Genomic DNA, 23,741 nt, shown 5'->3' on the forward strand with positions numbered 1-23,741 from the left:
CCTACTGCTGCTGCTCAATCACAAAGTCGTTTCCGACTCTTCGTGACCTCATGGACCAGTCCCACAGAAAAACCATATTTAATCAGACTCAGCACTATAAGAGGGTTTCTGTAGACCAGTCGCTCTCATTGCAATGGTGTAGTAAACGTGAGGCCATGGACCATATTTTAGTTCTTTTGGACCACTGGTGGTCCACGGACCACAGGCTGGAAACCACTGCACTAAGCCAAAGTGCATTCAATTTACAAGAAGGCTGTTTTCCATTACTGACAGGAATATATATCTCCTATTAAAAATTAAGGAAACCACTCAGAAGATTGTAATTATATCTCTAAACACTAGTTGAATCTGTGTTTGATCTACCTGAACAATTCTTATTTTATAAGACTATAGATCAAATTTTAATAGCACAAAGAAATACATATGTAGAAAAATTGAGATTTTTTTTACAATGGAATGCAGGATGCAGTTAACCTGGCCCTGTCTTCTTATGTACATTATTAAGCAACTTTAATATGTTAGAAAAAATATTGTAATATGTATGGTGTAGGCTCATGGATATTGGCAATACTGTATGTAATGCGTTGTTGCTTATTACATTGTAAAATATTGAACTAAAATGAGTTCTAATAGAATTATGTCTCTTTTTAGGGTGAACCTGGCAAGAATGGTGCAAAAGGAGAGCCAGGACAAAGAGGTGAACGTGTATGTATTTCGATATATAACCATTATATAGTTAGGGGGATGTACAGATTAAGAATCCCTTATCTCAAGTGCCTGGGACCAGAAATGTTTTGGATTTTAGATTCTTCCAGATTTTGGAATACTGGAGTATTTGTACATATGTAGATAATGAGGTATCTTGAAAATAGGACTCACACCTAAACATAAAATTCATTTATGTCTCATCAATATATAGCCTAAAGGTAATTTTATATACAATACTAGCTGTGCTCGGCCACGAGTTGCTGTGGCTTATGGGAATCCTTTGTTGACCAGGTGAAATAGCAGTGAATAGCCTTGCAGCCTCAAAGCCTAGCCGTTTTCTTCTTATGCGAATCCTTGTTTAGTGAGCTGGAATACAATGGAATAGGTTTGCTGCTTGGAAGGCTGTGTACTTGCATTCTATGAGAATGGTTCTGATAAGAATTTCCATAAATCCCACTCAAGAAGAATTTATTAATGTTGATTAAATGATGATCTATTTCTCTTCTGTTTCTATTCACCTGGGGGATTTATTAGTTTTGCCAATTAACAAAATGCCTTGTTGTTGTTGTTGTTGTTTTAAAAAAGGGTGAAAATGGCACTCCTGGTGCTGCTGGTCCTCCAGGGGAGGAAGGCAAGGCAGGAGCAGCTGGTCAACCTGGAACGAATGGCATACCCGGAAGTCCCGGAGAAAGGGCAAGTATTCAATGCATCTCTTTTTTTTTTTTTTACAAAGGAATAACCTTGCAACATAGGCTTTCCTGTGGTGGGATGGAACCTCTACAGTCGATATAAAATTCTAAAATGTACATCTTTGCTTGGTTGGAATGTAATATCCAACTCAACTTGTCAGCACATTTCCTATCAGCTATTTCTTAGGCTAGAGAATGAACATTTCTATTTGTTTCCTTCCTAGGGTTCCCCAGGTTTCCGAGGTCCTGCTGGCAGTAACGGCCCTCCAGGTGAAAAGGTATACTTTTTCTTTCTTAGAACATTCACTTTTTCTGACATTCTTCTACAGATTGCAATGCAAATGCTACTTTTGCATTTCATTCATTATACTGAAATCTGCTTCCTTTTAGGGTGCCCCTGGTGAACGAGGTGGCCCAGGAGCTCCTGGACCCAGAGGTGTTCAGGGTGAATCAGGACGTGATGGGAGTCCCGGTCTTCCAGGAATGAGAGTAAGTGGGGAAAAATCTCTGCTAGCAGGAGAAAAAAAATGTGGCCATGATTAGAGATAGCTAAGTTGACCAGGGATAGTTTATTTAGAGATCAAATGCCAGCACAATTTTGGCTGATAATCAACTCAGCCCTATAGTAGATAATACTTCTCATACTTAATAAAGCATTTAAAAATTATGTTCTATAAAAGATAATCTATATATATAAAAGAGTGATGGCATCACGGCAATTCACAAAACAACAAAAGTACAGGCCCCCCAACCTCAAAATTTGACAACACAACCCATCATCCACGCCTCAAGGTTGATACAACAAAAAGAAAAGAAAAATAAAGTCCTAATTAGAGGGAGAGCAATAATTTTTTTTATCCAATTGCTGCCAGTTTAGAGGGCTAATCTCTGCCCACTTGGTTGCCTAGCAACCAAGGGACAGCCAGGTTTCAGTTAGGGGACAGGCAGATTTAGGCCTCACTTAGACTTCTTCCACAGATTATCTAATTTGCACTGGATTATATGGCAGTGTAGACTCAAGGCCCTTCCACACAGCTATATTACCCATTTATAATCTTATATTATCTGCTTTGCACTGGATTATCTTGACTCCACACTGCCATATAATCCACTTCAGTGTGCATTAAACAGCTGTGAAGAAGGGGCCTCAGGTAATCCAGTTCTGAGCAGATAATATAAGATTAGAAATATACAGTAGAGTCTCACTTATCCAACATAAACAGGCCGGCAGGATAAGTGAATATGTTGGATAATAAGAAGGGATTCAGGAAAAGCCAATTAAACATCAAATTAGGTAATCGTTATACAAATTAAGTACCAAAACATCATATTATACAACAAATTTGACAGAAAAAGTAGTTCCATGCGCAGTAATGCTATGTAGTATTTACAGTAGAGTCTCGCTTATCCAACGTTCTGGATTATCCAACGCATTTTTGTAGTCAATGCTTTCAATATATCGTGATATTTTGGTGCTAAATTCATAAATACAGTAATTACTATACAGCATTACTGTGTACTGAACTACTTTTTCTGACAAATTTGTTGTCTAACATGATGTTTTGGTGCTTAATTTGTAAAATCATAACTTAATTTGATGTTTAATAGGGTTATCATTAATTCCTCATTATCCAACATATTCGCTTATCCAACATTCTGCCGGCCCGTTTATGTTGGATAAGTGAGACTCTACTGTACTGTATTTACAAATTTACCACTAAAATATCACAATGAATTTAAAACACTGACTACAAAAGCATTGATTATGAAAAGGCAGACTGCGTTGGATAATCCAGAACATTGTATAAGCGAATGTTGGATAAGTGAGATTCTTCTTTAATATGAAATAATTACTGGGATAGAATAATGCAGAACAATATAATCTCTAAAACCAGGACAGGAAATAAACAGGGGAATTCCACACAGGAAACAATCAGGGCCAGCTAACACCTCCCAACAAAGTATTCCCATCATCAAAGTCTGGCAAATCCTGTTTTCTCAGGGCCACAGACAGTAGAAGCACATAAAATATCGCAAACAACATCACTCTGAAAACAAGGGTATTCCAGACAGGAAACAATCAGGGCCAGCTAACACCTCCCAACAAAGTATTCCCATCATCAAAGTCTGGAAAATCCTCTGTTTTCTCAGGGCCACAGACTGTAGAAGCACATAAAATATCGCAAACAACACCACTCTGAAAACAAGGGAATTCCAGACAGGAAACAATCAGGGCCAGCTAACACCTCCCAACAAAAAATTCACTCAGGGAGGAAACAGCCAGGCTTTAAAGCTGCAAGGCCATTACATCCTAATCATTTTTCCTAATTGCAGCATTCATACTTGCCTCCAACAAACAAAAAAAAACCAATCAGAAATATTGTATATTCACAACCTTTAGGAAATAATATCCCCTGATGGCGCAGCGTGTTAAAGCGCTGAGCTGCTGAACTTCTGGACTGAAAGGCCACAGGTTTGAATTGGGGGAGCGGAGAGAGCCCTCACTGTTAGCTCCAGCTTCTGCCAACCCAGAAGTTCGAAAACATGCAAATGTGAGTGCATCAATAGGTACTGCTCCGGCAGGAAGGTAACGCCGCTCCATGTAGCCATCCCACATGACCTTGGAGGAGTCTACGGACAACGCCGGCTCTTCGGCTTAGAAATGGAGATGAGCACCAACCTCCAGAGTAAGACACGACTGGACTTAATGTCTGGGGAAAACCTTTACCCTTGACCTTAACTACCACCAATTCCTCAATACTTTATTTCCCATACCACCATACTTCGCCACAGCAATGCGTGGCCGGGCACAGCTAGTGTTATATAAAAATGGTGTGAACAACTCTTTTATTGTTGAGAATTTCCTGATGGTTTCCAAATCTTGGAGAATCTAGTTATACCTACAGAGGTAATGTTTAGTGTTTATAAGGAGCAGTGCTTTCTTGAACTGGATGGCAGAGGAAATAATAGATTTGTCTCTTGAATGCACATGTGAACCCACATGGTGGACTCTTATTTTCTGGAAAGAAATCCCCTGCACACAGAAGATTAGACGAATTCTCTTGTTTACACGCCAGTTTCCCAGAGTAAACTATTTATTTAGGAAACAAAAATGCAGTCAGTCAATAGAGCCCTCATCTGCAATCTGACAAAGCACTAACCAGATACACCCTGATACAATTCAACCAGCTTGTGTCCTCTTTGCAGCTTTTATTTTCAATCCAAGCCCTTAAAAATAAATAAGTGGGCATTCAACTATTTGGAAGAACTGTTTGCCTCAATACTAGGAATGGAAAGAATATTTGAAATTATTTCAAAAATAATTAGAAAAATGTTTCCCAGATATCAGAAAACCCTGATGAGGAGAAACCTGGACAGAGAATTTATGCAGTTGTGCATGACTTTATTCAGATTTATTAATAGCAAATTTTGCACCTTTTTTGCTCAGAAAATACCATCTTATATGTAGAAAATAGTATTGTAAAATGTGTAGAAATATTATATTCTATACAAAAAAAGATGATACTTTTTGGACAAAAATACCACACATTAATTTTGCACAAAAGAAGTACCCTACTTCAGCATTTCCTGCTGTTGTGACTCAGCAACAGTGCCAGAGTGAAGATGAGGAAGGGGATTTGGGGTTACAGATGCAGGTGTCAGATGATGGGGTGCAAGATGAATTCCAGGATGATGTCATGGGGATGGGGAATCATGGAATTACACAGGCTGGTTCAGAAATACAAGAAGCGCAGCCTGTGGATGAACTTCTGAACCAGCCTGTCACAGATGAAAACCAGGGAGACATTCCCATGGGAAATAATGAGCTTGATTTGTCTCAGGCTCCTGTTCAGGTGCAAGATAATGAACTGTTTGGCCTTGACAGTCAAGAAGCTCCATTGCTATCTCGGGCAGATCGGTTGCAATGATAAGGAATGCCTCGGCGTAGCCTGAGATTAGCTGGAAAACGGGAGGCCTCTGAAGGGAAGAGAAATGCAATTTTGGGTTGCTTTTAAACTGTGTGTTGGGAGACAAATTCAAAGCAAATTCTCGCTTCATCGGAGTGGATGGTCTATGTCTTCATGCTTTGGAAATTCTCCTGCTCGTGAATCCTTGTAACCTGTGGACTATTGTATCTTTGGGAATAGACTTTTGCTTTTGTCTATGGATCATTGGATTTATTGACTCTATTTTACAACTACTTTGGGAACTATATTTTTGCCTGCTTTGATATTATATATATATTGCTTTTGCTCAATAAAACTACAAAAGACTATCTTCTGTGTGTGGCTTGGTGTCAATAGCAAGGTGAACTATTCTGAGGTGCGACACCTGCCTGCACAGAAAGCACTGTTTTATGCACAAAAATGCCATGTACAAATTTTGTACAGAAAGAGTCCTAAACTCCAAAAATAACTGTTATCCAAGACCACTCTAAAGCACTGCCTGGCTTAGCTGAATCAATTACTGAATGGTACATCTCCACTTATCCCCACTTATATAGATTGCATGTATTTAATTGATCTGCAGTGATTCCTCACTTATCGCAGGGGTTACAATCCAGGACCACCTGCGATAAGTGGAAATCTGCGAAGTAGGGACGCTATTTTAATTTTAATATTTCTATATTATTTTATTTATCCCATTACTGCTGCTGCTTCTCCTCCTCAGGGATGACCCCTTGCTTTGGCCTTGCCATGTGGCTCTGGCTGCCTCTGCCAGGGAAGTAGGAATGCCGCTCTGCTCCATGAGTGAGCGAGGGAGAGCGGGTTCAGCGGAAGCAGAAGAACCTGGAAGAGGCAGCCAGACTCCTCTTCTGCTGCCGCTCCAGCCGGCCATGCCGGGAAACGTGGAGGACTTGGAAGAGTTATTAAGTATTAAACGGCCAGTGAAACCAACAAGCCAACTGTACCAAGTGATCCAAGACCATCTAAGATCAGGGTATTTTAGCAGTATCCGGGAGATGGTGTATTGGTTGCATGTAAACTTCTAATCCTTTGCACTGGAAATCGCTCACATAAGGGAAGGGTGGCAATGACATGAGTCATCTTCCCAACAGACCAAGAAATGAACTCCTGTCAATTGCAGTGACTGCTTACCAGGAAGTGGGATTTAGGATACTTTTATTGTCCTTACTATACCCCCTAAAATAGAAGCTGCATAGGATTATGAATAGTAGCAGTTGCATATGTGTAACAAGATTCCCACCAGGATTTTAAAGCCTAATGCTGTAATATATGGAAAATAAGATGAACCTCTAAAATGTCCTTCAATAAGATTTAATTCTTAGGCTAATATTATTTTTGTTTTCTTATACAGGGTTTAACAGGCAGCCCTGGAGCCCCAGGATCAGATGGAAAACCAGGCCCAGGGGTATGTAATTAATATGGAACTCCTTCCATTCCTTTCCTTTTCTTCCTTCCTGTATCTGAACATTATGTCAGCTATACTGTCATGAAGTGTCTCATTTTGATGGATAAAGTGGTCAAAATTCTATTGGTGTGTAATTGCATCAAAAATGGAAGAAAAAATATATAATACAATCTTGGATCCTTTTCCTATTTCTTCATGGTTTGTGCAATTTGCAAAATATCTTTAATATCTTTTACAGATTTTAAATATTTTTATATATGTTTAATTTCCATTTCCAGGGTCCACCAGGAGAATCTGGACGAAGTGGGCCCCCAGGTCCAGCAGGTCCACGGGGTCAACCAGGTGTGATGGGTTTTCCTGGTCCAAAGGGTAGTGAGGTCAGTACAAGCAACAGATCATGAACTACCTTTTAGGGATGACATTTTCAGTTTTCATCATTTGCGATGCCTTGAAACTTTTTAGCACAGTGTGTGTCAACTGTTCCATCATGGGCAAATAGAAAGTAAATAGTAAGTAAAATTAAAGGAAATTGTGCCTGTGAAGGACTCTGGAACCACAAGAATGTGGACTCGATATTAATATACCTACATCTATCTCTATTTTAATCTGGCTGAAGCATGAAACTGGTGTTTGCAGGTTATAGCCCCATTGTTGTACTTTGATACTTCTAACTAGTTCTAGTTCATATTATCGTAAAAAAGTTGTATCATATAGGTTTAATCAGAGTAGTCTAATAGCAATAATTTAAAATACCTTACATTAAAATAACTCAGTACTTTTACCTCTTGTAGGGTGCACCTGGTAAAAATGGAGAAAGGGGTTCTTCTGGACCTCCTGGTACACAGGTCAGTAGAATTTTCCTGTTTTAAATTTAAATGTAAATGTGATACAGACCCAGAACTAGCAGGATTTTATTATTATTATCATTATCATCATCATTATTGTTTTATTTAACAGGGACCAGCTGGAAAGGATGGTGAAGCAGGAGCCCAAGGACCTCCTGGACCTGGTGTAAGTCAGAGGCACGAAAGACTGAGAAACAGAAAAAGGCATATGATGTTGTATGTGCAAAGTAATAGATAATAAAAAGCAATGACTAAACAAAGAGCCTCATATCACCCCTTATATCTGGTTGAGGGGAGTCATTCAAGCCCCACTGTTGGACAAATACCCTCCCCAACTTCATTTGGTGTAAATGATTTTTTGATTATTGAGCAGTAAATTAACTGTGGGAATCAAAATTACTGAAAATGAAATTTGAGAGGAGGTAGTTCTCTAGAGAATCACTCACTACAAATCTAATGTATATTGCAATAGTATTATAACTGTTGACTTTATTTTATTTATATTATATCGCAATGACTGTTATCCCTTTGGTGAATCCCAAGTACAGTAGGCCCATTGAGTCAATTTAATGACTGATGATTCAATATCCATGGAAGTTCATTAATTCAACTATCTACTCCAGTCAGGGCTAACACTATGGCCATTGGATGGTATTGTGCATTTTTCTATTTCTTAAAAAATTCTATATGAGAAAGCTATATTATATTATGTCATAACACAGTACCATTCCTAAAAGTCTCTGATTGATTTGTTTGGTTATTTTAGGGTCCTCCTGGTGAAAAAGGAGACCAGGGAGCACCTGGGACACCTGGATTCCAGGTATTTTGACATTCATATGGTCATTGTGTTCAAAGTGAGATTCAAATGTTAATGGAACAAAAGTGGTATAATGTGGTTGTATTTAAGGCTTTGAATTTGTAGGATGCAGTAGAGTTCAGTATATGTGAAGTCCCATCAAAATCAATGACATCTGATTAGCCTAACTTCAAGTAGGATTTCAGTCTGAAATGACGACACTACAGTAGCTGATCTGTGTCCTACAATCAATTCAATATAATTATCCCACTGTTACCTTGACCACAACTTGGAAGTCCCTAAATAGACTGAGAAGCAGAGTGGGCAGATCAAAAGACAACTTGGCAAGATGGCACTACCTGAAGGAATCCTCCACCTTGTGTGACTGTGGAGCAGAACAAACAACTCCTTATATGTATGCTTGCCCACAATGCCCTGTCTCATGTACGGAGGAGGAGTTGTTCAAAGCTATGGACAATGCAATTGCTGGTGCCCACTTTTGGTCTAAAACTATTTAGCTGTTTGTGATTCCTTTATTTTATCACTTTTAAACTTTATTATGCAATGCTTTTGACATGAAATTAAAAAAAAAAAACCTTGACCACATTCCCAATCATATTGAGCATAAAAAGAGAGCTGCTGTTTATGAAATTGAATACTTCCTGGTAATTTGCTAAAGGTAACCATGAGTGGATCTACACAGACCAATAATCTGGGAGCAATCCGGCATTCCAGGTGCCAAATCTGCTCCACACAAGGAATCCCAACGCCATTGCAGAGGAAGGAGGCAGTCCTAACTGCCTTCAATAGCACTGAATGCAGTTGGTGCTGCAAACCTTTTTCCCTCCTGCCTTCCATGTTGTGGAAATCTCTGGCTACGATACAGTCCTACCTGTCTACCATTGTCTGCAATGATCTTAGCAGCAGCAATAGGGAGGGGAGGGGAGAGGAGGAATCATCTCTTCTCAGAGCACTCTGGCTGATGTCATTTTAATAGGGGAAGGCCAAGTTAAGGTGACCTTTCCCTATTACCCCAGATCAACTCTGTGTGTCATTTGGCCACCACAGTGCTAATCCAGCCCCACATTGATCTAAGTGGTCAGTGTAGATGTGACCTGTGGAGGATAGTGTGAAAAGTCAATGTGTCCCCGTCCCCACCCCAAAAAGAAATTTCTCAAGTTTTAAGAGACTTTTGTTGAGTTCTCTCAGTAGTTTTGCTACTGAGAACTACTACATCAGGAGCCCCCGATAGCGTAGTGGACTGAAGCCTCATGACTTGAAGGTTTGGGTTGCTGACCTGAAAGCTGCCAGGTTCGAATCCCACCCGGGGAGAGTGCGTATGAGCTCCCTCTATCAGCTCCAGCTCCATGCGGGGACATGAGAGAAGCCTCCCACAAGAATGGTAAAAACATCAAAAACATCTGGGCATCCCCTGGGCAACGTCCTTGCAGACGGCCAATTCTCTCACTCCAGAAGTGACTTAAGTTGCTCCTGACACGAAAAAAAGTAGTTCTGCGGATGTTATAATTGAGCAGGGCTTTCCTCATCATCAACCACTGAATGCAAATGTTTTTGTGGCAAATCATTCAACACTATTGTTTGTAACAGTGTAAATTATGTTTGCCATGAAAGGGCATTTTCTAAGCTCATAAATGAAATCTCAGTCTTGAAACCCAGTTTTATATGACATTTTCAATAAAAGAATTTCAGATCAGTGGAGAATATCAGACCTGGTGTTGCTGAATAGGCAGGTCAGGCAATGCAAGGAGAGCTGAATATCTTCATCTCTTAAAATGGAGACTAGAATCTGGAGCAAATCAATCTCTGAACAATTCCTACATTTTCAAATCATCTGGTCCCATGTGTTTGATGGGCAGTTTTGAAAAAAAAAACATATCAGAATATGTACCAAATTATACATAGTTCTGTTTATTCTAGGGACTGCCTGGATCTCCAGGACCTGCTGGAGAGAATGGAAAGCCAGGAGAAGCAGTAGGTCACCTTTTATTTTGCCCTTCCTTCCCTTCAACTTCCTCTTTTCTTTCTCCTTCCCCTCAATAGATCTAATGAAGCAGGACTTCCTTCTGTCTGATGTTAATATGTGTGCAATCCATGAAACATATAGATAATCTATTTCCTTTCATTCGTAACAGGGCCCAAGAGGTGAAAATGGAGGTCCAGGACTCCCAGGGTCCAAGGTAAATGTTGCACAATCACTGAATAATTCACAAAATGAAGAATATTAAATACAAGTATGATGTGTACTTTGAAGACTACAAATCTGGTTTTTAAACCTTACATTAGGGTGAAAATGGCATCCCCGGTGAACGAGGTGCACAAGGGCCTCCAGGTTCCCCTGGAACTAGAGGTAGTCCTGGCCCTACTGGACCAGAGGGTGGAAAAGTGAGTAGAGTTAATGCCATTTTGTGCGTACTTTAAATTATATTTCATGTCTTCCTCTCTGATTCTTATAACTGCTGCTCTTTACTACATTCTTCTAGGGCCCTGCTGGCCCACCAGGACCTCCGGGCAACATGGGACCACCAGGTTTGCAAGGAATGCCTGGAGAGAGAGGAGGTTCTGGAAGTCCTGGACCCAAGGGAGAGAAGGTAGGTCTTTCTGCATTTACCTTAGGGCCCTTCTACACTGCCATATAATCCAGAATATCAAGGCAGAGAATCCACATTATCTACTTTGAACTGGGTTATCTGAGTCTACACTGCCATATAACCCAGTTCAAATTGTTGTTTTATAAAACTAGTGGTTTTATTTTGTATTGTAATGTGTGCTTATTTTATGCATTGTTTTAGGCACCTTGTGCCATATGTAAGCTGCCCCAAAATTAAAAACCTATACAACTTGTAAAACAGTGAAGACCATAAGAAACAATCACAACAACCAGAAGGAACAAGAATACATAATCAGATGGGTTGACATGGTCCATTATTAGGGATAGATAATCCTTGTACAAAAGCCCAACTGTGCTTCTTCCCTTCCATATAAAAATGTAATATGGTAACATCCAAACTCTGAAAGCCAGCTTACTGTAGTGGTTTGAGTATTGCGATATATTTTGGAAACCAGGGTTCAGATTGTCACTTGACTATTGAAGCCCACTGGAGCCTTTCTACACTGCCATATAATTTAGATTATTAAAGCAGATAATCCACATTATCTACTTTGAACTGGATTGTATGGGTCTACACTGCCATATGATCCAGTTCACAGCAGATAATCTGAATTTTATATGGCAGTGTAGAAAGGGCCTGGGTGACCTTGAATGAGTCAAGTTCTCTTGACTTCAGAGGAAAGTAATGACAAACCTCCTCTGAACAAATCTGGGTTCACTTCAGATTTGCCACAGGCCAGAAATAAATCGAAGGCACACAGCAACAACATCCAGGCTCATGTTAACAGAGTTCCATTCAAACAGTGAGTTTTCTCTCTCAGCACACTGTAACTCTAGTCCAGTAGGTTCGATGATATTTCAAGGAGAGGGTTTTTTAAAATTTATTTCATATATTTGTATATTGTCCTCATCACCCCCAGGAGGGGGGAGGGGCTCAAGGCAGCTTCACAACTGACAGTCATTAGATACCAAAATCAAAACCGTTATAAAAACAATACAATTAAAAACAGATAATTAAATCATCAATTATAAAACTTACACAAGTCTAAATCATAGTCCGGGGTCCATTCATTATCAGTCACACAAATCGTTCTTATTATTATTGCTTTATTTGCTCTTCGGATGCCTGGTCCCACAGCCATGTTTTGAGCTTTTTCCGAAAGGATAAAAGGGAGGGCGCTGACCTGATTTCATTAGAGAGGGGGTTCCACAGACGAGAGGCCACCACTGAGAAAGTCCTGTCTCTCATCACCACCAATCGCACTTGCGAGAATGGTGGAAACAAGAGCAGGGCCTTCTCCGGCGATCTTAACCTCGAGGTGGATTATAGAGGGAGATACGTTCGGACAAGTAAGCTGGGCTGGAACCGTTTAGGGGGTAAGATGAGATCTACTGACAGGAAAGAGAATATTTTCCACCAATTTTACATAAACTTTTTGTTACTGACATTGTGTAATCAGATTTGCCTTTTGTTTGACAGGGAGAGCCTGGTGGCAGAGGTGGAGATGGCTTACCTGGTAAAGATGGTGTGCGAGTGAGTAGGACTTTATATGCTATTTTAATATTAATATTTGTCGATAATATGTCAATTACACCTAATTTGTAACAATTTATATCATTTAATTGGAATTGGCAGAACCCATATTACGTTTAAAGTAAGGATGAGCTGTTTGAGAAAGACAACTTGCTCAGCAAACATTTCTTCCTTGTGGCCAATGTTCTTTGTAAAAAAAAAAAAAAAACCTCGAAAAATATGGTAGCTTGTTCAGATTTTTACTTACTAAGAAGAAATTTTCATCGGCCTGAAAAGAGTCCCAGACTCTTCCTCTGTCTCTAAAACATTTTCTTATAAAGAAATATAACTGGGCAGAGGCCCCAGATAATAATACAATTTGAAAATTGGATTACTTAGGAATAAACTTGTATCTGGCACTAGAATTTTAGGGGTTTTTTAAATTTCCCAACAAAAAAGTAACTTACCATGTAGCCTGCATATTTGACATGGCATTGGCCAAACCTGCCCCCTACCCTTATCTGGAAAAAAGGGAGGTTTCAAATAAATATAGTATATCATGACTTAAATCTAACATTATTTAATTGAGAGCATCTTAATACAGTAGAGTCTCACTTATCCAACATAAACGGGCCGGCAGAATGTTGGATAAGCGAATATGTTGGATTATAAGGAGGGATTAAGGAAAAGTCTAATAAACATCAAATCAGGTTATGAGTTTACAAATTAAGCACCAAAACATCATGTTATACAACAAATTTGACAGAAAAAGTAGTTCAATATGCAGTAATGCTATGTAGTAATTACTGTATTTACGAATTTAGCACCAAAATATCATGATGTATTGAAAACATTGACTACAAAAATGCATTGGATAATCCAGAACGTTGGATAAGCGTGTGTTGGATAAGTGAGACTCTACTGTATATCCAATGACTGTCCAATATTGGTTCAAGATCTGTATCTGTTTTGAATGACCTGGGCAAGAACACAACAGAAGTGTGTATAAGCAATCGGTTTTAAATATCATTAGGTACATACAGGGCCGGTCGGAGATAAATTTAAATATTAAGCGGGGGTGCTGAAAAGCGCCCCCTGCCGGCCCCGCCTCCTGTGCCCTGGCCCCGCCTCCCACGCTGCGTGGGAGGCGGGGCCAGGGCACGCTGGGTGGGAGGCGGGGCCAGGGTTGGCCCCGTCTCCCATGCTATTCGCCCTGGCCCCGCCTCCCACGCAGCGTGGGAGGCGTGGCCAGGGCACGCTGGGTGGGAGGCGGGGCCAGAGTTGGCCCCGTCTCCCATGCTATTCGCCCTGGCCCCGCCTCCCACGCAGCGTGGGAGGCGCGGCCAGGGTTGGAAAGAGGGAGGCTTCGCCGCCCGGGAAGGGGAGGAGGGGATCCCTCCTCCCCTTCCCGGGCGGCGAAAGAGGGAGCCACAAGGCCAGGGCGCACTGGTCGGGCAGCGGGGCACCATCAGAGCGGTGCCCCGCCTCCCGCCCAGCCTGACGGCGCCCCCCGGGACCTGCGCCCGAGGCGGCGGCGTCACGTGGCCTCTATGGTGGGGCCGGCCCTGGGTACATAGGCCATATTTCAGAGAGCTAGGAAAGAACCCATGAAACATGTAGAAATATAAAAATATGGTATTGATGGGAACAAGGTTTATGCTTCCTACTCATTTGAATAAATAGTATGAAAAAGTTAGTAAATTGTCTCCTTAGGTTTTTCAGTGGATGCTTTGATTTATAGCTGTTGGATGGATGCCTTCAACCAAGCTGCATGCAGCTATTACATATTCTAACTATTAACAGGTTGTAATGTTCACCTAGCGTCTCTTAGAGATAATGAGATGCAAAATTTGTTGATAAATACTGTCAGGACTCCAATGAGTGATAATAGTAAATATGTCTTTCTTACCCTTGCAGGGTCCTGTAGGATCAATTGGACCCCCTGGTCCAGCTGGCCAACCTGGTGACAAGGTATTGGCCTCATTCCAACTTAATAACTATTTGTATGTCAATGTTAACTACGCTCATTTTGAAGAGTCAAATTCTGAAATAAAATAATTCTTCTTTTCTTTTAGGGAGAGCCTGGTCCAGCTGGACCTCATGGTCCAACAGGTGCACGCGGTGGTCCCGTAAGAGATTATTTATTTATTTATATGCAATCATAATTCAATCTTAGATTACTTTGCATATCTGAACATGTTCTTAGGGAGAAATGTAGCCAGGACCCACCCATTTTACAGAATTGTGATACATCTAGAACAATTTGGTACTTCAATACTAAAATGCCTTTTATTTCTGGAACATTTTAATTATGCTTTAAAATAAACTAACACCTTTCGTTATATTGGATGCTTTCTCTTAAAGCAAATATCAACAATTAAGTATTTGTACATATATTTCAAAAATAGTATTAGCATTAACATCTCATTCCCTTCCCCCTTTTTCCCTTTTATTTTTCACTTAAATAAATTTAAAGATGCATTAACTCAACTTATTCATTTTTCATATTAAAGATTCATATGTTGATTTCTACCATAACATTTTAGATGTTTAATTCAACAAATAGTATATTCTCACATAATTCAAATTTACTTCCAGTCTAATGTATTAAAACATATTACAACTAGTACCGTTATTAAAACTGAGTATTTCTTATCCAGAAATTTGAAATGTTCAAAATTATCTGCATAGCAAATTGAGATATTCCCATCTTTGCTTTTTGGGGGTTCAGTGTACACAAATTTTGTTTAATTTGCAAAATTATTAAAAGATGGCATATAGAAAATTCCCTTCTGGCTATATATAGCAGGTCTGTATGAAACATAAATCAAGTTCATTTATAGACTTGGATTTTATCTCCAAGAGATCTCATTATGTATATGAAAATATTCCAAAATAAAAAAGCTATCCAAAATCTAAATCTTTGTTTCAAAGCATTTTGGATAAGGGATACTCAACTTGTATCACTGAGATATAATGTAGGTGGGAGGTTTTCTTTCAGGCAAGAATATAATCAGCATCCCTCTTCTATATTCTCCCTCTGAAAATTATTTCCTTTGCTTTCCTATAGTGTCAAAATCTCAAAAGTGCCTTAGCTATGAAAATAACAGAGCACCCCTGTGTCTTTATGAAATTATCCTGTTCCAATGGGATATACTGTATATTTATTTACAGTAAATAAATAGATAAAAACCTCTTTATGTTAAATAAGCAATATCAACTTGCATATTTTTATAGTGATTAGTATGACAAAATCTTGGAAATGTATGTTATTATCTTACAAATTATATATATATATATATATATATATATATATATATTATCGGGGCTTGGCCCCATGTAAGCCGCCCCGAGTACCTTCGGGAGATGGGGCGGGGTATAAAAATAAAATTATTATTATTATTATTATTATTATTATTATTATTATTATATTGTCGAAGGCTTTCATGGCCGGCATCACAGGGCTGTTGCATGTTTTCCGGGCTGTATGGCCATGTTCCAGAAGGATGCCTGCCATAGATGTGGGCGAAACGTCAGGAGAGAATACTTCTGGAACATGACCATACAGCCCGGAAAACATGCAACAAGCCATATATATATATATATATATATATATATATATATATATATATATATGAAAGGTTTTCAAGAGATATGTTGTGTCTTCATATATCTTCTATGGGGTTGATTTAACCTCTGCTTTGCTAGTAAAACTGAATTGTGAAATTATGTATGTCTGAAAAGTGAGTCACCAATTCATTTTATAAAATTCTGCTTTAAAATGTAATACACTTACTCTTTTTAACCCTGGATAGTTGTGCATGACTACTCTCATCCTTCTTTGTAATGCACAGGGTGATCGAGGTGAATCCGGCCCCCCTGGCCCTGCTGGCTTCCCTGGAGCTCCTGTGAGTATGGGGACCAGGGGAGAGGAGGGAGCAGTGTATTTTCACCGTATCACCTTTTTTAGATATAGAATCTGCATTCCACATATAGTATAAAATACGTTATCCAGTTTTATGGTGGCCATAAGGCCCCCATGGCCCCATGTAAGCCTCCCCGAGTCCCCGTTGGGGAGATGGTGGCGGGGTATAAATAAAGTTTTATTATTATTATTATTATTATTATTATTATTATTATTATTATTATGGAAGTAGGAAAATTGCAAATGACAAAGCTTTTTTTCTCTCTCTGAGAAAACACTTCTTTAGGAATCTTTCAATTCTCCAACATATCACTATGGTCAACATCCACCAGACACTGACCATAGAATTGCATTAGAGGACTACAAATAGCCAGAGAAGTGTTCTCTTTAGGAATCTCTAGGCGATCCATCACAACTCTGTAGTTACCTTCTACAGGAAACTGATCATAGAATCACAATGTTGGCCCTAAACATTCTTAGAAAAACCAGAAATTAACCATAGGATTATGCTAGAGCAGTGATGGCCAACCTATGACACGCGTGTCAGCACTGACCTACCTAGCCGTTTTTGCCAACACGCTGCCAAATGCAGATTGATTAGATGACTAATGTCCTTTGTGACCAAATTTGGTGTGATTTGGTCCAGTGGGTTTTGTTGTTTACTCCATGGGAATCATGCACATTACACACACACACACACACACACACACACACACACACACACACACACATATATATATATATATATTCCATTATTATTCTATTATTATTGAATATTATTATATTATTACTATTATATTATTATTATATTATTCATGACTACATTGAAACTACAATAGAGAGAAATCAGCGTGGAAATTGCAAGAGGTACCATAGATTGTTGTACATGGAAATAATGGTAGTAAATAATTTTTGATTTATTAGGTACAGTTTTATATTACCATTATATATTTTTGTTATTTAAACTATACATATTGTGAAATTATGGTTTTTTTCTCAAAGTGACACACCACCCAAGTCATGCTAGGTTTTTTTGGTGAATTTTGACACACCAAGTGCAAAAGGTTACCCCATCATTGTGCTAGAGGTTCTAAAATTCCTAAAGAAGTGTTCTAGAATTCTAGAATTACAAACTACAAGCCCCAGTATTCCATTCTGTTTTTATATGAATTGTTGTTTTGTACATTGTCTTATATGAATTGTTGTTTTGTACATTGTTTTTAGGCATTGATTTTTTGCCTATTTATTGTAAGCCGCCTTGAGTCCCTTCGGGGAGAAAGGCGGGGTAAAAGTGATGTAAATAAATAAAGTGAAATATAGTGCTCTTTTTGTAATAAGAATGGGCCCTGTGATAAGTGTTTCATTGAGAGGCAGAGTGGAAGAGTAAGAGAAGTGTACAAAAACAAGCTCTTATTACTAATACTGATAATTTCATTCACAATGAATCAGTGTCATCTCCTCTGTTTTATGCCAAGCAATGTCAACTGTCTCCCTCTGAAGTATGAAACAGACACTTTGTTGTTGTGTTGTTTCCAACTTATGACAGCCCTAAAGCAAACCTAACACAAGGTATTCTTGGCAAGATTTGTTCAGGTTTGTCTGAAGCTGAGAGAGGGTGACCTGCTCAAACTTAGGTGTTCTCCTTGGCTGAGCAGGGATTCAAACCCTAGTCTCCAGTGCCATGATTCACTGCTTAAGCTAGTACACCATGCAGGTCTCTGAAACATATACTATTGTGACTCAGGCTAGATCTATACTGCCATATTATCTAGATTGTCAAAGCAGATGATCCACATTATCTACTTTGAATTGGATTATATGAGTCTACACTGCTATACAATCCATTTCAAATCAAATAATCTGTATTTTATAAGGCAGTGTAGATGGGGCTTTAGATTGTTTAAGCATCATTTGAACCCTTCTGCTTGACAAAACTAAGCTTCTTAGGTCTCATTAAGTATTCAAATTAAACATATATGATACTTTTTATATGTACACAGGGACAAAATGGAGAACCTGGTGGGAAAGGAGATAAAGGTCCTGCTGGTGAAAGAGGAGAACCTGGACCCCCTGGGGCTGCTGGTCCATCAGGAGGCCCTGGCGCACCAGTATGTATTCATTACTGCCTATATTTTCACAGGGTGGGTTGGCTCCAGGACCTGCCTTCACTCATCAGAACAGTGATCCTGGAAAGTACCTCAACACAATTGGGGGAGGTGGGGCTTCTCTGCACCATAGAATATCCCTATTAGCAGTCTACCCCATCCTCTGTTAGCATTTTCATTGGGACTGGTAGAGGATAGGAAAGTCAATTTCTATCAATCAATTGAACTCATCCAGCCTATGCATTCTGGCACACCATTTTCCTTTTATCCTATTTATCTAGCAAAAACCCCTATATTGTTTCGTGCCTTGACCCATAGGGAGAAGTGGGTAGGAACTAGGAAGATAAATTGACTACATGTATAAGTTAAGGCAGGTTTTTGATCTAACCATGCATAATTCTAGGAGCATTCCTTGGAAAGAGGAAAGCACTAATGCTGTCTTGGTGTGGTAACATGGTCCACTGCCATTTCCCAACCCAACCATTAAAGAAGCCAGTAGTGGGGGGAGTACAGGGGGTTGGTGCTTCTTTTAGGTTTTTTCAGGATGGACTAAACTTTTACCTTTCACCAAATTGTGAGACCCTAAGGAGAGTCCAGACACAGATCTGTCAGTCCCGGTAAATTGTCCCTCACAGTCCAGATAGGTTCAGTTGTATTGGATTTTAGAAATCCACAAAATGGATCCAGGACATCTGCCAGATGTTTACTTTTAATTTTTATTGACTCTCTGAGATGCACTGGACCTCATGAGCTAAACACTGATGTGCTTGTACAAATGTACACACAAGCAGATTTCTTGTCATTGTCTTTTCTCATCCTCCTGCTGCTTTTAGGTTTGCCCTCTTGAACCACATTTCACTTTGGAGTCACTTGCCTTACCATGTTGGTTCTCATTGTGTAAATTCAAGCTTTGTTTCATTTCATAAACATCAGAATAAAGTAATGGTTGCAGAGAGTACTCATGGGAATTGCTTTCCATTTGTGCTTCCATTTAGCCACCTGTGTGTCCATGGCTCCATTTGTTTACAGCCCTCATTAGCTGTTTTGGGATTTTAAAGTGTGCACATGTGCAGTCCAAACCAGAATATCACAACCAAGTCCCGTGTTATTCTTGAGTACAGGAATGTACAGTGATGTGAATATGCACATTTTTCATCTGATATCGGATTTTAAATACATCTTTTTATCATGTATTTTTTAGCTGATAATGCAATCCAGCACACATTTTCAGCAAATATCATCTCACCACCACTATCCCGGTTTCTTTCACATTTTAGGGCCTGTGTAGAAGGGCCCTGAGACAAGGTGATGTTTCATTTTTTGATAAGATAGATAGATTTGTTTATTGATTACTCCTCTGACCAACAGTTAAAGACAAAAAACAAGTATACAAATACACAACAAAGACCAATCCCTATCCTAACACTCTTGTAATAGTTAGCAAAAATACATTTAGGCACTTAAAACTTGATTAAATAATAAATTTGATAAATTTGGATTAAATTAAATGAAAACATGATTTTAAATAAGTTCATTGCTCACATTGATCTATGGATAAGTACCTTTTTTGGAGGATTGCTTTTTTAAACTGAAATTTCTGGACATACACATGAGTATACTTTGCTATTAATGATTATTCTTTCTTTCTGTTTAGGGTCCTTCTGGTCCACAAGGTGGAAAAGGAGAGCGTGGTTCTCCAGGACCCGCAGTGAGTTTTACTTTTTTAATCTTACCATGATCAAAAAGCAAAGATACAATATTTTCCAGCTCCACCAAGATACTAGTCTCTATGGTCTCTCAACCAGGACTGGACCAAGATAATTTGTTCTTAGAGGTAACAGAGAAAATAGCAATTCTTCCCCTCACACGCACAAATACAAAATACTCAAGCTGGCCTTATACATTTGAAACCACCTAAAAACATACAGTAGTCTCTTCCTGTGAACAAAGATTTAGTACAATAACTCTCTTTCACAATGTGTCATATCTTTGGATATTATGGATATACCTATAGAAGATGCCATGCAGAAGATGAATACATGCAGTCCCTGAGTTAAAAAAAAAATCCGACTTCCAAATGACTCATAGTTAAAAATGGGGGTGAGACAACAGGAAGTGAGAGAAATCTACCCCTAGGAATGGAAATTCACTCCTGAAAGAGGTATCATGGGGGAATGGGGTCTCCACTGAAGCTTTCTCATCAATTCTTGTTCCCACAACAAGCCAATTTTTTAAAAAATCCAATTATCACAGGAACAGAAAGTGAGGTGAAATCTTCTGAACAGGGGCACAGAGAGCAATGTAAACACCACAAAAGTGTTAGCCCTTCCCTGTGCCATCCAAAGCACCCACACATATATGTACATGTATGTATATGTATATGGCTAGAGTTATACTTAAAATGTACCTGTTCTGACTTGGAAACAAATTCAACTTAAGAACAAATCTGCAGGCCCTATCTTGTTCATAACTTGGGGACTGCCTGTAGATATCTCCCAAATCAAAATACTACTGATGAAGTATAGAGTCTATGATCCATGAAAGAGTCTACCACTATAAATCTATTATTCTTTAACATTGATTAAACACTTCATTGTGTTACATACTGGTCATTTGGAAAAAATTTCTGAGTAACATCCTTAGCATTAGGTCATGTCAAATCTTTGAGTTACGTCATGCAAAAAAAATTATTTCATCATATACTAGCTTTGCCCGGCCACGCGTTGCTGTGGCTTATGCTTTCAGAGTGTTGCTCTTTATTTACTGTCCTGATTTTAGATATTATATTGTTCTGTATTATTATATGACAGTAATTATTACATATTATATTTATAATCTTATATTATCTGCTTAGAACTGAGGCCCCTTCTTCACAGCTGGATAAAATGCACACTGAAGTGGATTATATGGCAGTGTAGAGTCCAGATAATCCAGTTCAAAGCAGATAATATAAGATTATAAATGGGTTATATAGTTGTGTGGGCCTTGAGTCTACACTGCCATATAATCCAGTTCAAATCTGATAATCTGTATTTTATAGGCAGTGTGAAAGAGGCCTAAGTGAGGCCTAACTCTGCCTGTCCCCTGGGCTGAGTGGGTTGTTAGGAGACCAAGTGGGCAGAGATTAGCCTTCTAACTGGCAGCAATTGGATAAAAACAATTATTTCTCTCCCTCTAATTAGGACTTTATTTTTATTTTATTTTTGTTGTATGAATGTAGAGGAATGGATGAGGGTTTGTGCTGCCAAGTTTAGTGTTTCTGGGGTGTGTAGTTTTGTTGTTTTGTCCTAGGCTGAAATTTCATTACCCTTTTATATATATAGATGTATAATACATTGAAATACAGATGGTATCCTTTTGTAACTTTCTCCTTTTCCACATTTTGTTCAATATTATTTTGTTGACATTAATGTTGCCCGTTTGTTACAGGGTCAGGCTGGCTTTCCTGGTGCTCGTGGCTTACCTGGTCCTCCTGGTAACAATGTAAGACTCACTACTGTTTTCTGAAATCCTTCTAGTGGCTCTGTTCCTTTGCACAAAATCAGAACTCTACAGTCTATTTTATTGAAATGGATGGGGAAAAAACTCTTCTGCATATGAACCTGCCAGAGTTTTAAGATATACAGGGGGAAGCATTTTCCTGGTCCCACCACCATCACAGGCCCACCTGGTAAGGACACGAGAGAGAAACTTCTCAGTGCCTGCTCCCACTTTCAGGAGCCTCCTCCCTGTTTTTCATGCACCGATAGACAAAGACCTTTTTGTTTAAACACGTCTTTGGTGTGTAAGCAGGGGAACTTATTATTGAGAATTTTTATCAATCTTTTAATTTTTTTATATTTTAAAATTATTTTATATTCATGATTTAGATTGTTTTTACATTTAATTGTATGTTTCTTTTAATCGACTCTGCCAGGGAGCAGAGGGAGCATACAAATGAAATCAATAAATCCTACTGAGTTGCAAGAAGGATGACCTGGATCATCTCCTGTGAGGTGAATGTTATGGTTCAGAAGCCATCACCATCCTTCTAATCCCTGTGCTACACTTGTTCGCCATCGATCAATCTCTTTCAAGTCACACTGGGTCAGTGCAGTGCAATTGCAGAATCCCTGGCAGGGAAATTCAAATACTAGTAAAGGAATTAACAGTATAGAGACAGGTTTTGGAAACAAGTCTCTGTATCTAGATTTGAGTCTTCTCCTATTTATCATAAATAACATTTTTCAGTCTTTTATGAATTACTTTATAAAATATTTGTACATATAGCCATTTACATATTCAAGTATATGTACTGTAAATTATTGTAAATTCTCAGTGGTTTTGTGATTATACTAAAATGGGCAAATATGCCATTTCAAGCTTCATTTTTCAATCCTTATTTATAGGGAAACCCTGGACAACCAGGCAATGCAGGCCCTGCAGGCAAAGATGGACCCCCTGGTCCAGCTGGTTCTACTGGCCCCGTTGGTAGCCCAGGTGCTGCAGGTCCAAAAGGTGAGCCTGGTGTCCCAGGTGAAAAAGGCCCATCAGGTGCAAGAGGAGAACCAGTAAGTACATGCCGTATTTACTCAAGTATACTATGCATCTCAGTTTTGAAGGGTCACGTTACAAAAAATGGATTTGCCCTTGAATGTAATGCACCCAACAGTTCAGACATAGTACATCATGGAGGCAAGCAGCATGAATGAGGCCATTTGGGATGCCATGCCCCTCTATTAGACTGAGGTGGCAAATTCTACTAAATGAGGCCAGTTCACATTATTCCGATTCACACGCAATTGACGCTTCTCCCCATGTGATTGCCCTTTACTAAAGCTAGATGATGTGGGATGTAGTGCGCTGGGTTCTCCACATCCCCTGACAACACAGAGTAACTCCATGTGACAAGGTTGTTAGATAGCATCAAAGTGTGATTTGGCACTACATCTAAAAGTCCCTCTTTTCTGAGTGTGAATCTTTTCCGGCTTTAGCACCATAGGCTCTTTACCTGCAAGGAGACTTTCATTTCTTTTCTTTTCTTTTTTGCTTTTTTGTTTTGCTATGCTTTTACAAAATAGTTTTATGGCTATTAGGATCACATAAATCTTCTAATGAGGCAGGTGTTGCTATTTCGAATCATAACTTGGCCTTAATATTCCTAACAATTTTTGTAAAG

At 39.1% G+C, this 23,741-nt stretch overlaps 1 protein-coding gene across 1 annotated transcript in view; it reads left to right on the top strand.

Annotated features, from left to right (window-relative positions):
- Positions 1-23,741, top strand: part of col3a1 (collagen type III alpha 1 chain) — a 98,774-nt gene that overhangs the window by 64,781 nt on the left and 10,252 nt on the right. The window contains exons 19-39 of the mRNA XM_008117578.3: positions 652-705; positions 1,294-1,401; positions 1,622-1,675; positions 1,788-1,886; positions 6,717-6,770; positions 7,049-7,147; positions 7,562-7,615; positions 7,728-7,781; positions 8,382-8,435; positions 10,350-10,403; positions 10,565-10,609; positions 10,716-10,814; positions 10,913-11,020; positions 12,521-12,574; positions 14,471-14,524; positions 14,629-14,682; positions 16,408-16,461; positions 18,479-18,586; positions 20,238-20,291; positions 22,013-22,066; positions 22,972-23,133. Coding sequence (XP_008115785.1) covers positions 652-705; positions 1,294-1,401; positions 1,622-1,675; positions 1,788-1,886; positions 6,717-6,770; positions 7,049-7,147; positions 7,562-7,615; positions 7,728-7,781; positions 8,382-8,435; positions 10,350-10,403; positions 10,565-10,609; positions 10,716-10,814; positions 10,913-11,020; positions 12,521-12,574; positions 14,471-14,524; positions 14,629-14,682; positions 16,408-16,461; positions 18,479-18,586; positions 20,238-20,291; positions 22,013-22,066; positions 22,972-23,133 — 1,530 coding nt within the window. The remainder of the gene's footprint in view (positions 1-651; positions 706-1,293; positions 1,402-1,621; positions 1,676-1,787; positions 1,887-6,716; positions 6,771-7,048; positions 7,148-7,561; positions 7,616-7,727; positions 7,782-8,381; positions 8,436-10,349; positions 10,404-10,564; positions 10,610-10,715; positions 10,815-10,912; positions 11,021-12,520; positions 12,575-14,470; positions 14,525-14,628; positions 14,683-16,407; positions 16,462-18,478; positions 18,587-20,237; positions 20,292-22,012; positions 22,067-22,971; positions 23,134-23,741) is intronic.

Source organism: Anolis carolinensis, chromosome 1, assembly GCF_035594765.1.
Source record: "Anolis carolinensis isolate JA03-04 chromosome 1, rAnoCar3.1.pri, whole genome shotgun sequence".
NCBI classification, from domain to species: domain Eukaryota; kingdom Metazoa; phylum Chordata; class Lepidosauria; order Squamata; family Dactyloidae; genus Anolis; species Anolis carolinensis.